General features: G+C 37.3%; 2 protein-coding genes across 4 annotated transcripts in view; both read right to left on the bottom strand.

Annotated features, from left to right (window-relative positions):
• LOC114248981 (multiple C2 and transmembrane domain-containing protein) overlaps positions 1-15,612 on the bottom strand; it is a 55,033-nt gene that overhangs the window by 35,013 nt on the left and 4,408 nt on the right. Inside the window, exon 1 of one of the 3 annotated variants that reach the window (XM_089732937.1) lies at positions 5,137-5,246. The exons of 1 other annotated variant lie outside the window; for it this stretch is intronic. In XM_089732937.1, the coding sequence (XP_089589063.1) occupies positions 5,137-5,231 (95 nt within the window). In that variant the 5' untranslated portion in view covers positions 5,232-5,246. Of the gene's footprint in view, positions 1-3,270; positions 3,417-5,136; positions 5,247-15,612 lie in introns of those variants that run through there. One more of the 3 variants, XM_028182434.2, reaches the window with a different exon arrangement.
• M6 (neuronal membrane glycoprotein M6) lies at positions 12,906-15,350 on the bottom strand. Its single transcript, XM_028182436.2, has one exon. It carries the CDS (start codon positions 15,166-15,168, stop codon positions 14,419-14,421), a length of 750 nt encoding a protein of 249 aa, XP_028038237.1. The 5' UTR covers positions 15,169-15,350; the 3' UTR covers positions 12,906-14,418.

Below are 15,612 nucleotides of genomic sequence, written 5' to 3'. Positions count from 1 at the left end.
AATATTAGTTCGGATCGGCCTTCGATCAACAATAGTAACTTAGTAGTTACTATTGTTGATCAAAGGAGTCGGCATACTTAGTGGGGGCATTTGCATGTGAGACCTTCTAGTGAAGTATTTTGATATAGTTATAATTATAATCGTAGCATACAAATTGAACACATAATGCATTAGTCAGGCTAAGCTTTAAATTAGAAAGCAAAGGCAATTATCATTTTACCAGACTACCGAAGGGTGATTGATATTTTCAGAAAATGTGATGTTTCTCTGTATAAAAACAAAACGGCTAACCTTAAGGTCATGCTTTTCAAATTCTCGGAAGTATCTGTGCGTCACAATACATATTTTTTGTATCTCATTTTATCCTCCATCGCTCAGCGGCGTACTCAGTTCAAAACAATATGTAAAATTAAAACTGTTGATGAATGCAATTAGCTTTTGTTATTATGTATAAGGTAATAAATAGTACAAAGTAAATACCTAAATCTATGTTTTGTACATATAGTTTTTAAGAATATGATTTTTGTATCTACTTATAATAAATCCACTGGTAAACTAGGGTATTTTAAATATAATCATGCTTATTATACCAGTACCTTAGAAAATTATATCGTACTATATAATAGTAGGTATATATGATAATTACCTAATGACATTTTATAAATCCCAGAAAGAATAACTGTTAGACCCGAGTAAAGAAAAGTACTCGAGGGATCATAACATAACATCAATAACGAGGTAATTTACCTGGTATAATATGATAAAATACCAGTTAATACCTGTGAATCGTTGCTTAAAGATTAAGAAGAGTAAAAGCTGTAAAGTAATTTAAAAAAATACACATTGTGGATGACAAGCTTAACTGGCTTCGATCAACACTATTGTTGATCGAAGTTAACCGGGTACGCTAATTTGCACTCTGTCAACGTGCACTTGAGATATGAGGTATGGAATCTATATATTAATACGTGAAGGAAAAACTTTGTATCCCTTTTTACGAAAATTGCGCGGACGGAGGAGTATGAAATTTCCCACACTTATAGAGAATATAGAGAAGGAGTGCAGATGTTAATATTTTTTAAACTATGCCTATAAAATACATTAAATCAATAAAAAAAACATTACACACACTACCATGAATTTGACGCACACAGGCATGTATACTATTTATTTATTGTCAAACTTTTGTTCTTGACGTCTGTGGTCAAATTGAGAATAGATTGAATATGTCTTTATTAATATTTTTCTATAGTGTAGTCTTGGCGAAATTTGTGATTATAGAAGTAAGTCTTTGAAAATAGAATTATAATAGTGTACAATTTACAAATTCAATTAATTATAGTCGAATTTCGACTACTGCGGGACCTCTAGTTGTTCCAGTTTCCAAACCGAAATGTGTGACTGATTCGCGATAGAATTAGGCTGTAAAGCGAATCCCATGTATAGGTGTTTTTTTAAATAATTTATGTAATTATTGGTGGTAAGATTTACTTTAAAACCGCACGAGTAGGTATCATGTAGTCATGCGTTGCGGTTTGAAGAATGAGACACTGGTAAACAATACCATCGAGACGACCTCATGTCTCAAGTTATGCTATGATATTTAGGGCTCCGGTAGCAACCTCGAATCGATAGAACGTGAACTTGTTCACCTACCTATTTATTAAATAAATAAAAATCTTGATTGTTTTATGGCCACCTTTGAAAACAAGTGGTATTAGTTTAATTGACCAAAATAACATAGGTTAAGTGTTTTACAATTGAATAAACAATGCCTTTATTTATATCACAAATGTATCAGGTTTGCAAATATGTATGTATATTAAGTATAACAATACTTATATTGGTATATTAGTGTATTATTTATGATTTACACAACTGGGAAAAAACTATGACGTATTTCTTGACATTTAGTTGACATTGAGCTTTAGCGAGTTTCTCCTACAATATAAAGCTCTGTGTCGCTCTTCAAAAAAATAAGATTTATTCATTCGCCGACCCGTATACATGGCTTACTGTAAAGGGTCAATCAAAAAAGGTAAAGACGCGAAGAATTCTTACAGGATAACAAAAAAACGTGCTTCTCTCTAAAATTAATATTGTATATTTTAATCCTTTGCTTGAGAACTTGGACTAGCGGGGAGAGAACAGCTTACGGTAGTCAAAGGATTATGTTCTTGGCATTGCTAGGGTCCATGTGTGGCTGTAACCACTTAACATTGGATGTGCTCGACTAATTACAAAATAGTAAAAAAGAGACTGCTACACATTACGATGCGAGGGCAACTACACTTCATCAGTTCCAAGACCCACGACCTCTCAGCCAAGAGCATATAGAGTGACATGGCGTCAGGTATAAAGATATAAAGATGTAAAGAGCTACAAATTTTTTTTATTGCTTAGATGGATGGACTAGCTCACGGCCCACCTGATTTTATGGGTTACCAGAGCCATCTACAACGTAAATGTTGCCACCAACCTTGAGACATCAGTTCTAAGGTCTCAGTATAGTTACAACGGCTGCCCCACCCTTCAAACCGAAAAGCAAAACTGCTTCACGGTAGAAATAGCAGGGTGGTGGTCCCTACCCGTGCGGACTCACAAATTATACGTTGATTTTTATTACACGATATTATTCCTTCACCGTGGAAGTTAATCGTGAACATTTGTTAAGCACGTATTTCATTAGAAAAATGAATACCCGCCAGCGGGATTCGAACACCGATACATCGCAAGATACGATTGCACCGAACGTATTATCCTTTAGGCCACGACGACTACTACCATTATTATGGATATATGATGGAAGCTTTAACTTATTTGAACTGAATTTAATCTTAAATAAAATAAGTTAATAACTGAGAACAAATCACGCAAGGTCATCCGGCCCCAAACTAGAATTCTCTGTGTTATGGATACCAGAAACGACATACATACCTACTTATTTACATATAAATATATACATATGTAGATAATAAAACCCAAAGGAATGGCAAACAAACCTGTTCATCACACGAATGTTTAGTCGATGCGGGAATCGAACCCACGACCCTCGGCCCAACAGTCAAGAGCGCTAACTATTGCACCACCGAGCGAGTCAATCTTCAAATCGGATTATAATAAAAATTCAAACATTGCTATTTTTATCCCCAATTTCAAGTTTTTTGAGGAATTAAGCATAAAATCTAACAAGTTTTGTTTTTAAAATTTTTAAATTTTACAATTTCACCTTTGACCTATTTTCAATTATTATTTTACTAAGTTACTCACAGATTATCTGTTTCGGAGTACAGGCTGATAGGACTCAGTTCCAAATGTTCCGATTTCAATACTTGAATGATCGATTTGCAACTTGTATTCTCGGTCGAGTCAATAACCGCTTTTTCGGTAACTTGCAACATACTTTGTCGTCCGATTGTTCGTTGAAGGTTTCATCACCAACTGTTACACCGATTCGTTTGAAGTCCCGCAAATGACACCATTCTGTTTTCAGTATCAAGTGTAGCCATTTGCAATTCATCATTTTTTAATGATTCAAAGATAATTTTTTTTCCAAATATAAACTTCTTCATTCGATGAAACATAACTCGTTCCGATATCGAGTCGAGGGAACGGTTCCCGGCCCCGTCACGTCACAGCCGGAGTCCCGCAAGGCTCCGCCTCTCCCCGTTACTATTCAGTTTGTATATCAACGATATACCCCGGTCTCCGGAGACCATCTGGCGCTCTTCGCCGATGACACCGCCATCTACTACTCGTGTAGGAAGAAGGCGTTGCTTCATCGACGACTTCAGACCGCAGCTACCACCATGGGACAGTGGTTCCGGAAGTGGCGCATCGACATCAACCCCACGAAAAGCACAGCGGTGCTCTTCAAAAGGGGTCGCCCTCCGAACACCACGCTGAGCATCCCTCTCCCGACTAGGCGCGTCAACACCCCCGCCCCCGCCGTTCGCCCAATCACGATGTTCGACCAGCCCATACCGTGGGCCCCGAAGGTCAAGTACTTAGGCGTCACCCTCGACAGTAGGATGACATTCCGCCCCCACATTAAGACGGTACGCGACCGTGCCGCCTTCATTCTAGGACGTCTCTACCCGATGATATGTAGGCGAAGTAAAATGTCCCTTAGAAATAAGGTGACACTCTACAAAACTTGCTTACGCCCCGTCATGACCTATGCAAGTGTAGTGTTCGCTCACGCGGCCCGCATACACTTAAAATCCTTTCAAATCATTCAATCCCGTTTTTGCAGGATAGCCGTCGGAGCCCCGTGGTTCGTCAGGAATGTCGACCTCCATGACGACCTGGACTTAGAGTCCATCAGTAAGTATCTGCAGTCGGCGTCCATGCGCCACTTCGATAAAGCGGCACGACACGAGAACCCTCTCATCGTGGCCGCCGGTAACTACATTCCCGATCCTGCGGACAGAATGGAAGCAGTCGACGTCGCCCAAAACACGTCATCTCGGATCCACCCGATCCACTAACGGTGCTTTTAGGTAATTCAAGCACCGGTCACCGTTCTCGTCGAACCCGTCGCTTGCGACGAAGGGCTCGACGAGTAAATTAACTCTCAGACACAGCCCACTGAGTTTCTCGCCGGATCTTCTCAGTGGGTCGCGTTTCCGATCCGGTGGTAGATTCTGCGAAGCACGACTCTTGCTAGGGTTCGTGTTAGCAACATCGTCAGGTTTGAGCCCCGTGAGCTCACCTACTAAAGTTAGGGTTACGCTGATATAGCCTCTCAAGGCTCTCAGCTTAGGTAGGAAAAAAAAAAAAAAAAAAGAAACATTACAAGTTTTTCAGTTTTATCTAATTGAAATAATTTACGCACGGAACCGCTTTAGAATGCTAAACTTCAAGCGCACTGATGTCTCCGCAACAATTTCAATAAAGCACGAGTCAGGAAAATTTTAAGAAGAGATCCATGCAATCTTGTCAATATTCATATGGTGAATCGAATAAATAATAAATTTAAGTTACATGTCGCTGTCAACTATCAGTTGTACAAACTGGCTTCTATGATGTCTCAAAAACGCAATTGAGGCTCGTTAGTTAACCACGATCGTTAAATTTGTATTATGGAATAGCTATTAAGTACAAATTGATGAGATTTTATTGTTCAAAACATACCTTCCCGGCGTTCGATCGAGCGCGATGCTAACAACAATGACTTGTTCAATGATTGCAACGAGCCGGTTCACTGAACATCGAAGGGACTTCCACATTGATTGCGGCTTTGAGTTCACACGTTTTAATTTATGTTTGGTTAATGAGTAATGTTAATATATGTTTAGTGACGAAGTGTCCTCCCAGTAGTTAGGCAATAGTTGCGAGTCATGAACGAATATTCTTTTATGATTCTCGACAAATAATCATAAATTAATTTTTAATCGAAAAAAAATAATTACCTAATATAACCTCTACATAGGCGGCACTGAAAATTTCGGGAATTGACGAAGTGACACAACATTACTATTTAAAAATGTATTTATTGCTTTTCGAAGTATTCTCCGCGAAATTGACACATTTTTCCATACGATGGAACCAATCATTGAAGCAACCATTCCATTCGGAAGTTGGGTCTCCAAAATGGCCGTTTTGTAGGCATCCACAGCTTCTTCAGGTGATGAAAATCTCTGTCCATGCAATTTATTCTTTATTTTAGGGAAAGTATAGAAATCATTAGGCTTAGGTCGGGGCTGTACGGCGGATGGTCTAATAATTCTATGTTTTCTTGCTCTAAAAACTGTTCTGTGCGCGGTGTGAGAACTCGCATTGTCGTGATGGAGGATGATGCGGCGGTTGCAGTTCTCTTTACGGAGTTCAGAAACGACCTGTGGCAAACAAATGCTAGCATACCATTCTGCATTAACCGTTCTTTGTCCCTCAAGAGGAATAGTCGTAACATGGCCGGTTTTGGAGACAAAACGTGGCCACCATTTTTTTGCAACACTCCGTGAACGAACAATTTTTGTTGGCTTTAACTCATTTTCGAACACCCAAACTCGTGACTGGTTTTTTGTTTCGGGTTCGTACGCGTATATCCAGGATTCGTCACCTGATACAATGTTGTATACAGCATTTGAGGATCCTGCGTGGAATCTTTCGAGAGTTCTGACGCACCAAGTAACGCGAGCCGCTTTTTGCTCTTCACAGAGCGAATGCCGGTATCCATCGGGAAAACAACTTTTTACACCTAATTGTTCATGCAAGATTATTTGTATTTGACTCATGCCAATGTCTAAAGTTGCCTGAATTTCGCGGTATGTCACATGTCGATCTTCCTCAATCAGCTTACGTACAGCATCAACGTTTTCTTGGGTACTGCAGTTTTTGGACGACCTTGACGGGGATCATCACTGAGCTTGACGCGTCCACGTTGAAACTCAGCAAACCAGCGATAAATTGTGGTTTTGGATGGGGCTTCATCACCAAATGCAGAAATCATCCGGTCAACACACTGTTTTTGTGTTAAACCACTTCGAAAGTCATAATAAATCATCGCTCTTGAATTTTCCGAGTCAATTCCATTTTCTCAACGACTAAACAAGTTTGACAAACCTCGTGACAAGACCGAGAATCTTTTTTTAAATAAATAAATGGTATTCGATTAAACCAAGGAGTTTTCAATTAAAATATTTTAATATGACAGGAACAGTGGAAATATTCCATTCCCGATACTTTAGTGCAGCCCTCGTACTAATAGGTGACAGACGACCACTCTCAAAGCCCTAACTTGAACAAACTGCCCTAATGTAATTGGAAAAGATATTTATGTATTATAGTTGAACAATTAAAACAATTAAAATGACAATGGTCCCTCCGGAATCCGGTTACTACCCTGTTGAATGTCTACAGTAACCATAAACTTAAGCTGTTTAATCAAGTTTTTTTTTATCGATACAAGATTCTTAATGGTCCATGACGTGTCTTGCGACTTGTCTACCAAGTCCCTCGAATGTAGTTGTTTTCGTGAAACCGCATGCAATGGAAAGTCATCCGTGCCAGGTGTGTGTGTCAGGTGAATATTGAATTGTGTTCCATTTTGACCTTTGAACACAATGTTTTCATTGTTGTCGTGTTTTAAATCACTAGATCCAATGTCTTACGTATTCGAAAACCGTTCTAACACACCCAATACAGAGCAATACTTACTTGTCAAAAGCATTTAATTTCCTTTAGGTCTTTGGTCTTAAGAATACCTAATTTTCTCATAAAATCTTGATGTTATTGACCTATTATTGGGTTTCAATTCAACGTCGCTAATTGAGTGCCGCACCCACCTTGAGACATGTGGTCGAAATCTCAATTGTGTTTTTAATTTTAATTTCATTACCTATCCATACGTTACTTCACGTTTAATTACTACAGTATTTTGTACCCTGTTATTGATAATGACGGGAACCCATTAACACCAATTAGCATTAAAAAGAAAGCAGGAAAACACATAGTCCTACAGTAATTATTTAAAAGTCACGAGAGCTATAAGGAAGACCTTAACCTTCATGAAATTATTATCTACTCGCTAAAGTTCAGCATTTAATTGCACGTCTTCAATAATTATTTTTCTTTTCCGTGCTTATTTGTTTTTAAGAATCAGACCAAAAGTTTTATTACAATTAAGCATAATGAATATTGCTAGTTAGCACTAATAAATATTACAAATAAATGTGTGATCTTTGTAATTAATAATTAGCAATCTTATACAAATAACTTACGGCTGTGAAGTGGCGAAGTGTGGTAGGTGAACTAAAACAAACTAACTGTTGTCTAATGTTAAAATCGCATGATCGCAACTGATTAGTCGAAGCTTATAGAAATCACAAACACACATTCTTTCTTTGAGCTGACTTCTTTTATTCCATTAGGTCGAAATGAACTCTATAAAATTAAATTACGAGTAGGTACCTAAATTGTATTGAATTGATAACTATAAAACTTAACGGCATAAAATTCTCTAATTATTAACCGTTACTTTTGAGGACATGGGCTTACGGTAGTTTATAAGAGCAGCTGCTTTAGTGGTGCAATTGAACACGTCATTTCGGATCCTCCCGATCCTAACGGTGCTTTTAGGTACCTCAAGCACCGGTCACCGTTCTCGTCAAACCCGTCGCTTGCGACGAAGGGCTCGACGAGTAAATTAACCCTCAAACACAGCCCACTGAGTTTCTCGCCGGATTTTCTCAGTGGGTCGCGTTTCCGATCCGGTGGTAGATTCTGCGAAGCACGGCTCTTGCTAGGGTTCGTGTTAGCAAGGTCGTCAGGTTTGACACCGTGAGCTTACCTACTAGTTAAGGTTCCGCTGAAATAGCCTCTCAAGGCTATCAGCTTAGGTAGGTAAAAAATTATTATGCAATTGAATTTATAAATATTAGATTCGCCGTGTGCTTGCCCTGCTTTGATAAATTCATATAGGTACAATATTTCACAAAGGAAGAAAAGTGCTCGAGTCGCGATCTTAAAACCTTTAAGTACAAATATAAAACGATGCCAATCACTCTCAAATTCGAATGAACTAAGCATTCCTTATGTACCTTTAATTTTATTAAATATTTTCAATATATTCTACATGTGTTACTTCTTTTTTATGTTCTAGACACTTAAGTATGTTTTGGTTAATTGAATACTAGTTTTAAATTTCCATTTTAAATTAGAAACAATAATTGAAATTGTGAGAAACAACCAATCCTTTACCTTGAATTGCGGTAAGCCAACAAGATATTATGAAATATGTTTTTTCTCATTCTAAAAGTAAACGACGCATTAATAGCAATCAATGTTAAAGCTATTTTTTTTTATTTCACTGGCATCAATGAAACGAAAATATTGATATCGTAAATTCAGAAACGATACGTGAATAATGTAATTGTAATCAATTTTATCGTTAACAATTTACCTCTTTCCTTTAAGGAGCCTTGTCTCTTGAGAGGTGATTGGTAATCTGAGCATGGTTTGTCATTTGATAAGGTTACATACGTCCTACGCCTGACCGTGATACGGCTTGACCTTACCCTGATACTGTGACATCTAAATGCAATTGTTTACACTTAATAACGTTAAAATGCGTACGTGAATCCGAACCGTACCTATTATAGTTGGATGTTTTGTGTGGACACTAAAAGCTCAAACAACAACTAACTACGGAACTTAGTAATGATGTTTTATGTTCTTCTAGAATACATATATATCAGAGCTGTGGGTAAACATTTCACGTAAAAATACACATACCATATTTTTATGTTTTGACTACTCTACGGCGTTTTTAAATAGAGGGCGACTTTTATGTATTAAGGTGTTTGGGCTTATTCGGCTATTTCCGATACGCACGACTTTGCTGCCTGCACATACACTGACGTCTTAAACTAGGATGGGCCTTGGGCACACAAGAATTGAGGCCCCTTTGGAAAGTAAAAAAGCGAATTATAATAACATTTTTTTACTGAGTATGACCATTTATTATAGGTAAACAAATACAGTATGATATAATATGTCATTAATGATATTTGAATGCTGCTGGTTTTTGGTTACGATTTCGATAACGGTTTCTTTCGGATTTCTGTTGAGCAAAATCTTCTATTATAGGCATAGTATATGCCTTGTAAATACCTTCTAATTACTGATTTGTGAAAAAAGTTAATGTGCCGACAAAACGTTTTGAGAATAAACGTGTGGAGAAATTGTCGGTCTTTCGGGTCCCTGAGAATGGGGCCTGGGAACGGCCTCGTGTGCCCTTATGGTAAAGACGGTATTGCACATACATACGTATTAGGTACGTGGCGATAGGTATCATAGAGATATTTGATATGTGCCCGAATCGCGCTATGTTTAACGTCGTCGTGGCCTAAAGGATAAGACGTCCGGTGCATTCGTGTTGAGCGATGCACCGGTATTCGAATCTCAGACGGGTACCAATTTTTTCTAATGAAATACAGTCAAACCTGGGTAAGCGAGAACTGGATAAGTGAGAAAACTCTATAAGTGAGAGTAATAGCCAGGAACCGTCATTTTAAGCTCTCAAAACCTCTATTAGAGAGAAACAGAAACCTCTGTAAGAGAGAGTCGTTTTTCCTCATGGACCTCCGTAAGTGAGACTGCTACTTATCTACCTCTATAAGTGACAGTCGAGCTTTATTTATTTATGTTATTTAGGAGGAACAAATGAACAAACAAATTACAAATTTAACATTGCTATTTTATGACTCATTCTTAACTTTTGTGGAACTTCCTTCTATTGTTTTTGAATTGTTTTCTCGTCAATATTGAACCTATTCTATTCGTGGAACTAAATAACGTTGTTATTTTATCGCATTCTTTTCGAATGGACACGTGTCCCTGTGTACCGTCCTGTTGGTCGGACTTACTCAGTTTATCGTTAATCAATTGCGAAGGAAGTTCTGTTCTGCATCATGTTAAAACGGAAAATTAAAGTACTGTCATTAAGTGAATAGTGAATGCGTTGAATCCGGAAAATCGCGAAATGAAATTCAGAGGGAGCATTAGCGAGAAACTCGGGTTAGTGAGAAACCTCTATAAGTGAGAATGAGATTGTGCTCCTTGAACTCTCGCTGATCCAGGTTTGACTGTACATACATAACGATGTTCACGACTGACTTCCACGGTGAAGTAAATACATCTATACTAATATTATAAGAGGAAAGATTTGTTTGTTTGTTTGTTTCGAATAGGCTCCGAAACTACTGGACCGATTTGAAAAATTCTTTTCCATTAGAAGCCGACATTGTCCCTGATGAACATAGGCTACTTCTTTTTATTTTTTTTTAATTTTATTTTTTTGGTTTCATGTGTGTTTTAATGTTTCCGAAGCGAGCGAGGGCGCGTCGCTAGTCGTGTAATAAAATCAAACCCTCAAAATTATAATTTGCGTAATTACTGTGGTAGGACCGCTGTGAATCCGCACGGGTAGGTACCGCCACCCTACCTGTTTCTGCCGTGAGCAATAATGCGTTTCGGTTTGAAAGGTGGGGCAGCCGTTGTAATTATACTGAACCTTAGAACTCATATCTCAAGGTGGTGGCAGCATTTACGTTGTAGATGTCTATGGGCTCCGGTAACCATTGAACACCAGGTGGGTTGTGAGCTCATCCTCCCATCTATGCAATAAAAAAAAATGTTAAGTTCAAGATAAGTTTGCATTTAAACAAGTTCCGAACAACGTTGGACTATTAGGACCGACGGTCTACCGATCAATTTTGCTCGCTCGGTGAAGATCTACCCCTAAAGATACATAATTTTCTTTCGGCAAGCTGCTTTAAGCATGAACATACTGACAAAAACGCTCATGGTTTCCAAACAATCGCGATGACCGAGAAACTTGGACTGGAGAGACTGGATAGGTCATATTACAACTAAGCTGACTTATTTCTCACTACCAGTTGTTGATTTTCATAGAAGCTTTCTTAATTATACTGTAATAATCGATGGTATTGGTCAGCAACGCTTTGTAACTAACATCACCTGACTTGACTGTTATTTTCACAGTACAATGGTTGAATTCATTACCCAATATAAAGCAATATCCAGAAATAAACATCGACAATTAAAATACATTTCAATTTATTTGTATTTCTAATAATTCGGGATGCTTTACCATCTATTTCTTATTATAATTTATTCTTTTTTTCATCACCTTTGTCGGCAACCGAACGCGCATACGGAGCTGTACCCGATGTGAGTGGTTGCTGTTGATGACCCGGCGGTTGCTGATAGTATAGATGAACTTTGCACCGGTGGCGGGAGGTGCGATGGTAAAAAGGTGATAGAGGGATCATTTCGAACAACTCTTCAGAGCACTCCCAGGCACATACGCTACAAACACAGAAATAACCGAATTCCAAACGATCTGTGAGAACGGGTTTATCGACAAAACGACGAGTCCCTTTCTGTGTGGAGTCAAATGGAAGTAGCTAGTATTGGGAGTCTCCGCCCGAAAGTCGGAGCAGTACTCCACACGAGTCGGACTGTAAACCAAAGCAAGGTTTATAAAACTGTTTCATCTCACACCTCAAGGTGTGCTCGATACTCGATGCAAACTTCCATCTCATGATTGTGACGTGTGTGTGTGTGATGCCGCATTATCACGTATTGGATACAGTAAGCAGAATGGCCGTTACGCAGTTAAACATTTACGATATAAAAACAGGATAAAACATTTGCGGTGCTTTTTTTTTTTTTTTTCCTACCTAAGCTGATAGCCTTGAGAGGCTATTTCAGCGTAACCGTGGCTAGTAGCCGTGGCTCAAACCTGACGACGATGCTAACACGAACCCTAGCAAGAGCCGTGCTTCGCAGAATCTACCACCGGATCGGAAACGCGACCCACTGAGAAGATCCGGCGAGAAACTCAGTGGGCTGTGTCTGAGAAACGGTGCGACAGTACACATTTCCGAAGTATGTAGTCTAAAAGACAAATCAACCGGTGTACCTAATCATTAGCAAGCATGCGTCCTGGTTTTGTTCCTCAATTTAGATCTCAAAGTGGTCAACGGTATTTACGGTATGCTCTATCATGAACTTCGATAATAACTTGTAATAATGTAATAATTAAATAAAGTCAAAGCTACAAATTGTTATCAATCATTGACGAATCGTTGTTAACTTGGTTACGTGACACTAGACTCATGTTGAAAGCAGCATAACTAGATCAATATGACAGAGACGGGTAGAATAATACAAGGTATATGCGTAGTTAGTCATCAGTAGTAATCGTTATCTTGATGAATTAATGAGGTCTAATTGTTTGACTTCCGACTTTTAATACTTGGAATAAGGACAAATTTAACTGCAATACATCTATCTAGTTTTGAAATGTTAGTGTCATTTGTGCCACAATACACAGTACAATGAGACAACAGATGTAATTACCAAAACACTGATTATTTGTATACAATTGTTTATTACAAATAACTTTAACTATAATATACATAATGCTACTCATGGTACAATTACAAAAGCCACTGTAAATAAGTGATTATATAATATAATATAAAGTGACCCAATTTATTTATCATTTGGAATCATAGGTATTTTAAACATTTGTTATTGTCTGCTTTGATTACTTCGAATCATTTTGATTGTCTTTATATTTATTTACAGTACATAATTGAAATAACAAAGGGCAATGAGGTAAAGCTATTCTGGGTTGAAACAAGTCATTGAAAAAACTTATATAAAAATAGATAAACTTATTTATTTATATAAATGTAACAAAATTTTAGGTTGCCATAAACAGCTGTAGAACTTACAAATAAGCATAAAAAAGCTTCTAAATTATTATTATACATTAGTAAAAATTGTGCAAATTTGCAAGGTTTAATAGAAAATATGTGGTGGGATAAAATTTGATTAAAAATTGAGTTAAGTATTCAAAATGCAGCAGTAACAAATTATGAAACTTTCACTTTAATACTATTAAATCTAGAACGCTACATTATTATAATCTAACACACATTCCCTTACCATAGTGGACTGTTGATATAAAATATTTTGTACTTCTGAAAATTTTATCATTATTAACGAAGTATCAGAACAACTGTTATTAAAATTATAATGGCAATCATCTAAAATCACCTGTACATATTTTGTGATAGGTTTACTGTATGTATCTTTTGGGCCTGTATGATACAGTACGATACAGGCCCAAAAGCAGCAATTTGAAATTAAAATGAAATCTACAATGTTAATGAACCGCTAATAGGTTTACTCCATCTTATGGATATAAATGTTAATTTCAATTGACATAAAAAAACTGAAAGAATAGAGGGAAGTCAGTTCAGTCTAATCTATGGGAAGTCAGTTCAGTCTAATCTACTGTTGCTCAACATAGTAGACTGTACAAATTTGAATTGACAATTTTGATAATCTTAAATAATAATACATTCCATTCAATATACTGTTATTTGTTTTTTATTGCTTAGGTGGTTGGACGAGCTCACAGCCCACCTGGTGTTAACTGGTTACCGGAGCCCATAAAAATTGTACTAAGTAATGTAGCTAGTAATATTTGTACTAAGTTCTATGATAAAATGTATATACTCAATTTAAACTATATTAGATAATATAGACATTAAGTACACATATTTTATGTCTTATGCCATACAAACAACAATAATAGAATGGGAAATCATAAAAATTAATAAAATTCAATTAAACAACCAAAGGAATGTTAGAAGCAACAAAATACAAAACTAAAATTATTATTTTTTATATTTATCAGCCGTGATATGTTTACATTTTTCTTTCTCTTATTTTCTACACATAATTCACTGATAGTCAGTCTTTTGTTCACTGAATAATGAACACTTGTTGAATTTAATTGTTGGGTTCTGTTTAACCGTGTCACATTTTTGTGGTAGCTTCTAGTGAGCGCAGCAATGGTGCGCGGGCCATATACTAGAAGCGGTCTTTAGAGGCATGCAAGTCTGGGTTGGTCAGGTACTGTAGCTCTTGAAGCTCCTGGAACTTTTCATGATCACGGATATGTGCATAATTAGCTGATAAGCACATCAAATAATGCACTAAACTCAATATGACTAAGATACATGACACCATTGCAAGGATAAACATAAATTCTGCTTTTTCAACATAATCTTTGCAAAACAGTTTTATTTTGTGTGGTTCGCATATTTTCATGTCTTCTTGCTTCACCGTTGAAGGAAACATGAAGTCGAATTGAGTGAAATCTATACAAGTTGATGATACAATATTTTCTGGTTTTGAACATAATTTCCAGAATATTGTGAACAAAAATGTTGTTATTACTAGAAATCCTAGCAACACTATCCAAACAAAGGTCAAAATATATGTTATGATCATAAAAACGGCACACGATATTCTCCCACCGACCCGAGCTCTCCACGCCCGATAAACTTTCTGGCGAGTTGCACCTGTAGTCAAACAGCCTAGACAAAGTAACATAAATCCTAGTGCTGCCATGCATGCACTTCCCACAATGAATATCATCTGCAGGGCTTCAATCCAAATCAATCGAAAGTGGAATACTTCGTCGAACATAAGGATGGAGAGTGCAGATCCACGGTACATGGTCCCACAAAACACACCCACGCCTAGACAACACATTATTGTAGCGATAAGGGTTGCATGTGGCACCCGTGTTAGACAAGCTTGACACGCGTCCCCCATTATTTTGTTAATTCTTATTCACTTTTAGAATCAAAACTTTCGGTCCGAAGATACACAATTAAACACTGAACAAAAAACTATTTAATGTTTTTGAGTTCACTGATGTCAAGATTCAAGATTCTTATTGTCTATGGTCAAGATGACGAAGGCGAACAAACCAACGACCGAACAAAAGTTGAGTGTACACAATATATTAACAGAACAAAATAAATAAAAATTGCTGAAAATTTCTGGCAATCTGAGAATTATTTTATTTTTCATAATTAGTGTAATAACGACGGCTTATTAACTGTTTAGCATCTGTAAAAATAGACTAATTAGGGAAATGAATCAAGCCGCAGTTTTTCCCATGTAGCTTGTCGGGATCTTCTAAAAAGTCCATTGAAAATGTGTCAATAAATAACAGTCATTTCACTGAGAATATTTAATGATACCTCATCTCGT

Source organism: Bombyx mandarina, chromosome 15 (genome assembly GCF_030267445.1).
Source record: "Bombyx mandarina strain Sakado chromosome 15, ASM3026744v2".
NCBI lineage: Eukaryota > Metazoa > Arthropoda > Insecta > Lepidoptera > Bombycidae > Bombyx > Bombyx mandarina.
Note: the sequence above shows the minus strand (reverse complement) of the source record. Positions and strands in the feature narration are given on the sequence as shown.

Bases quoted from the DNA above. Each gene is read 5' to 3' on its own strand.
- M6 (XM_028182436.2), bottom strand. From the start codon at position 15,168: ATGGGGGACGCGTGTCAAGCTTGTCTAACACGGGTGCCACATGCAACC.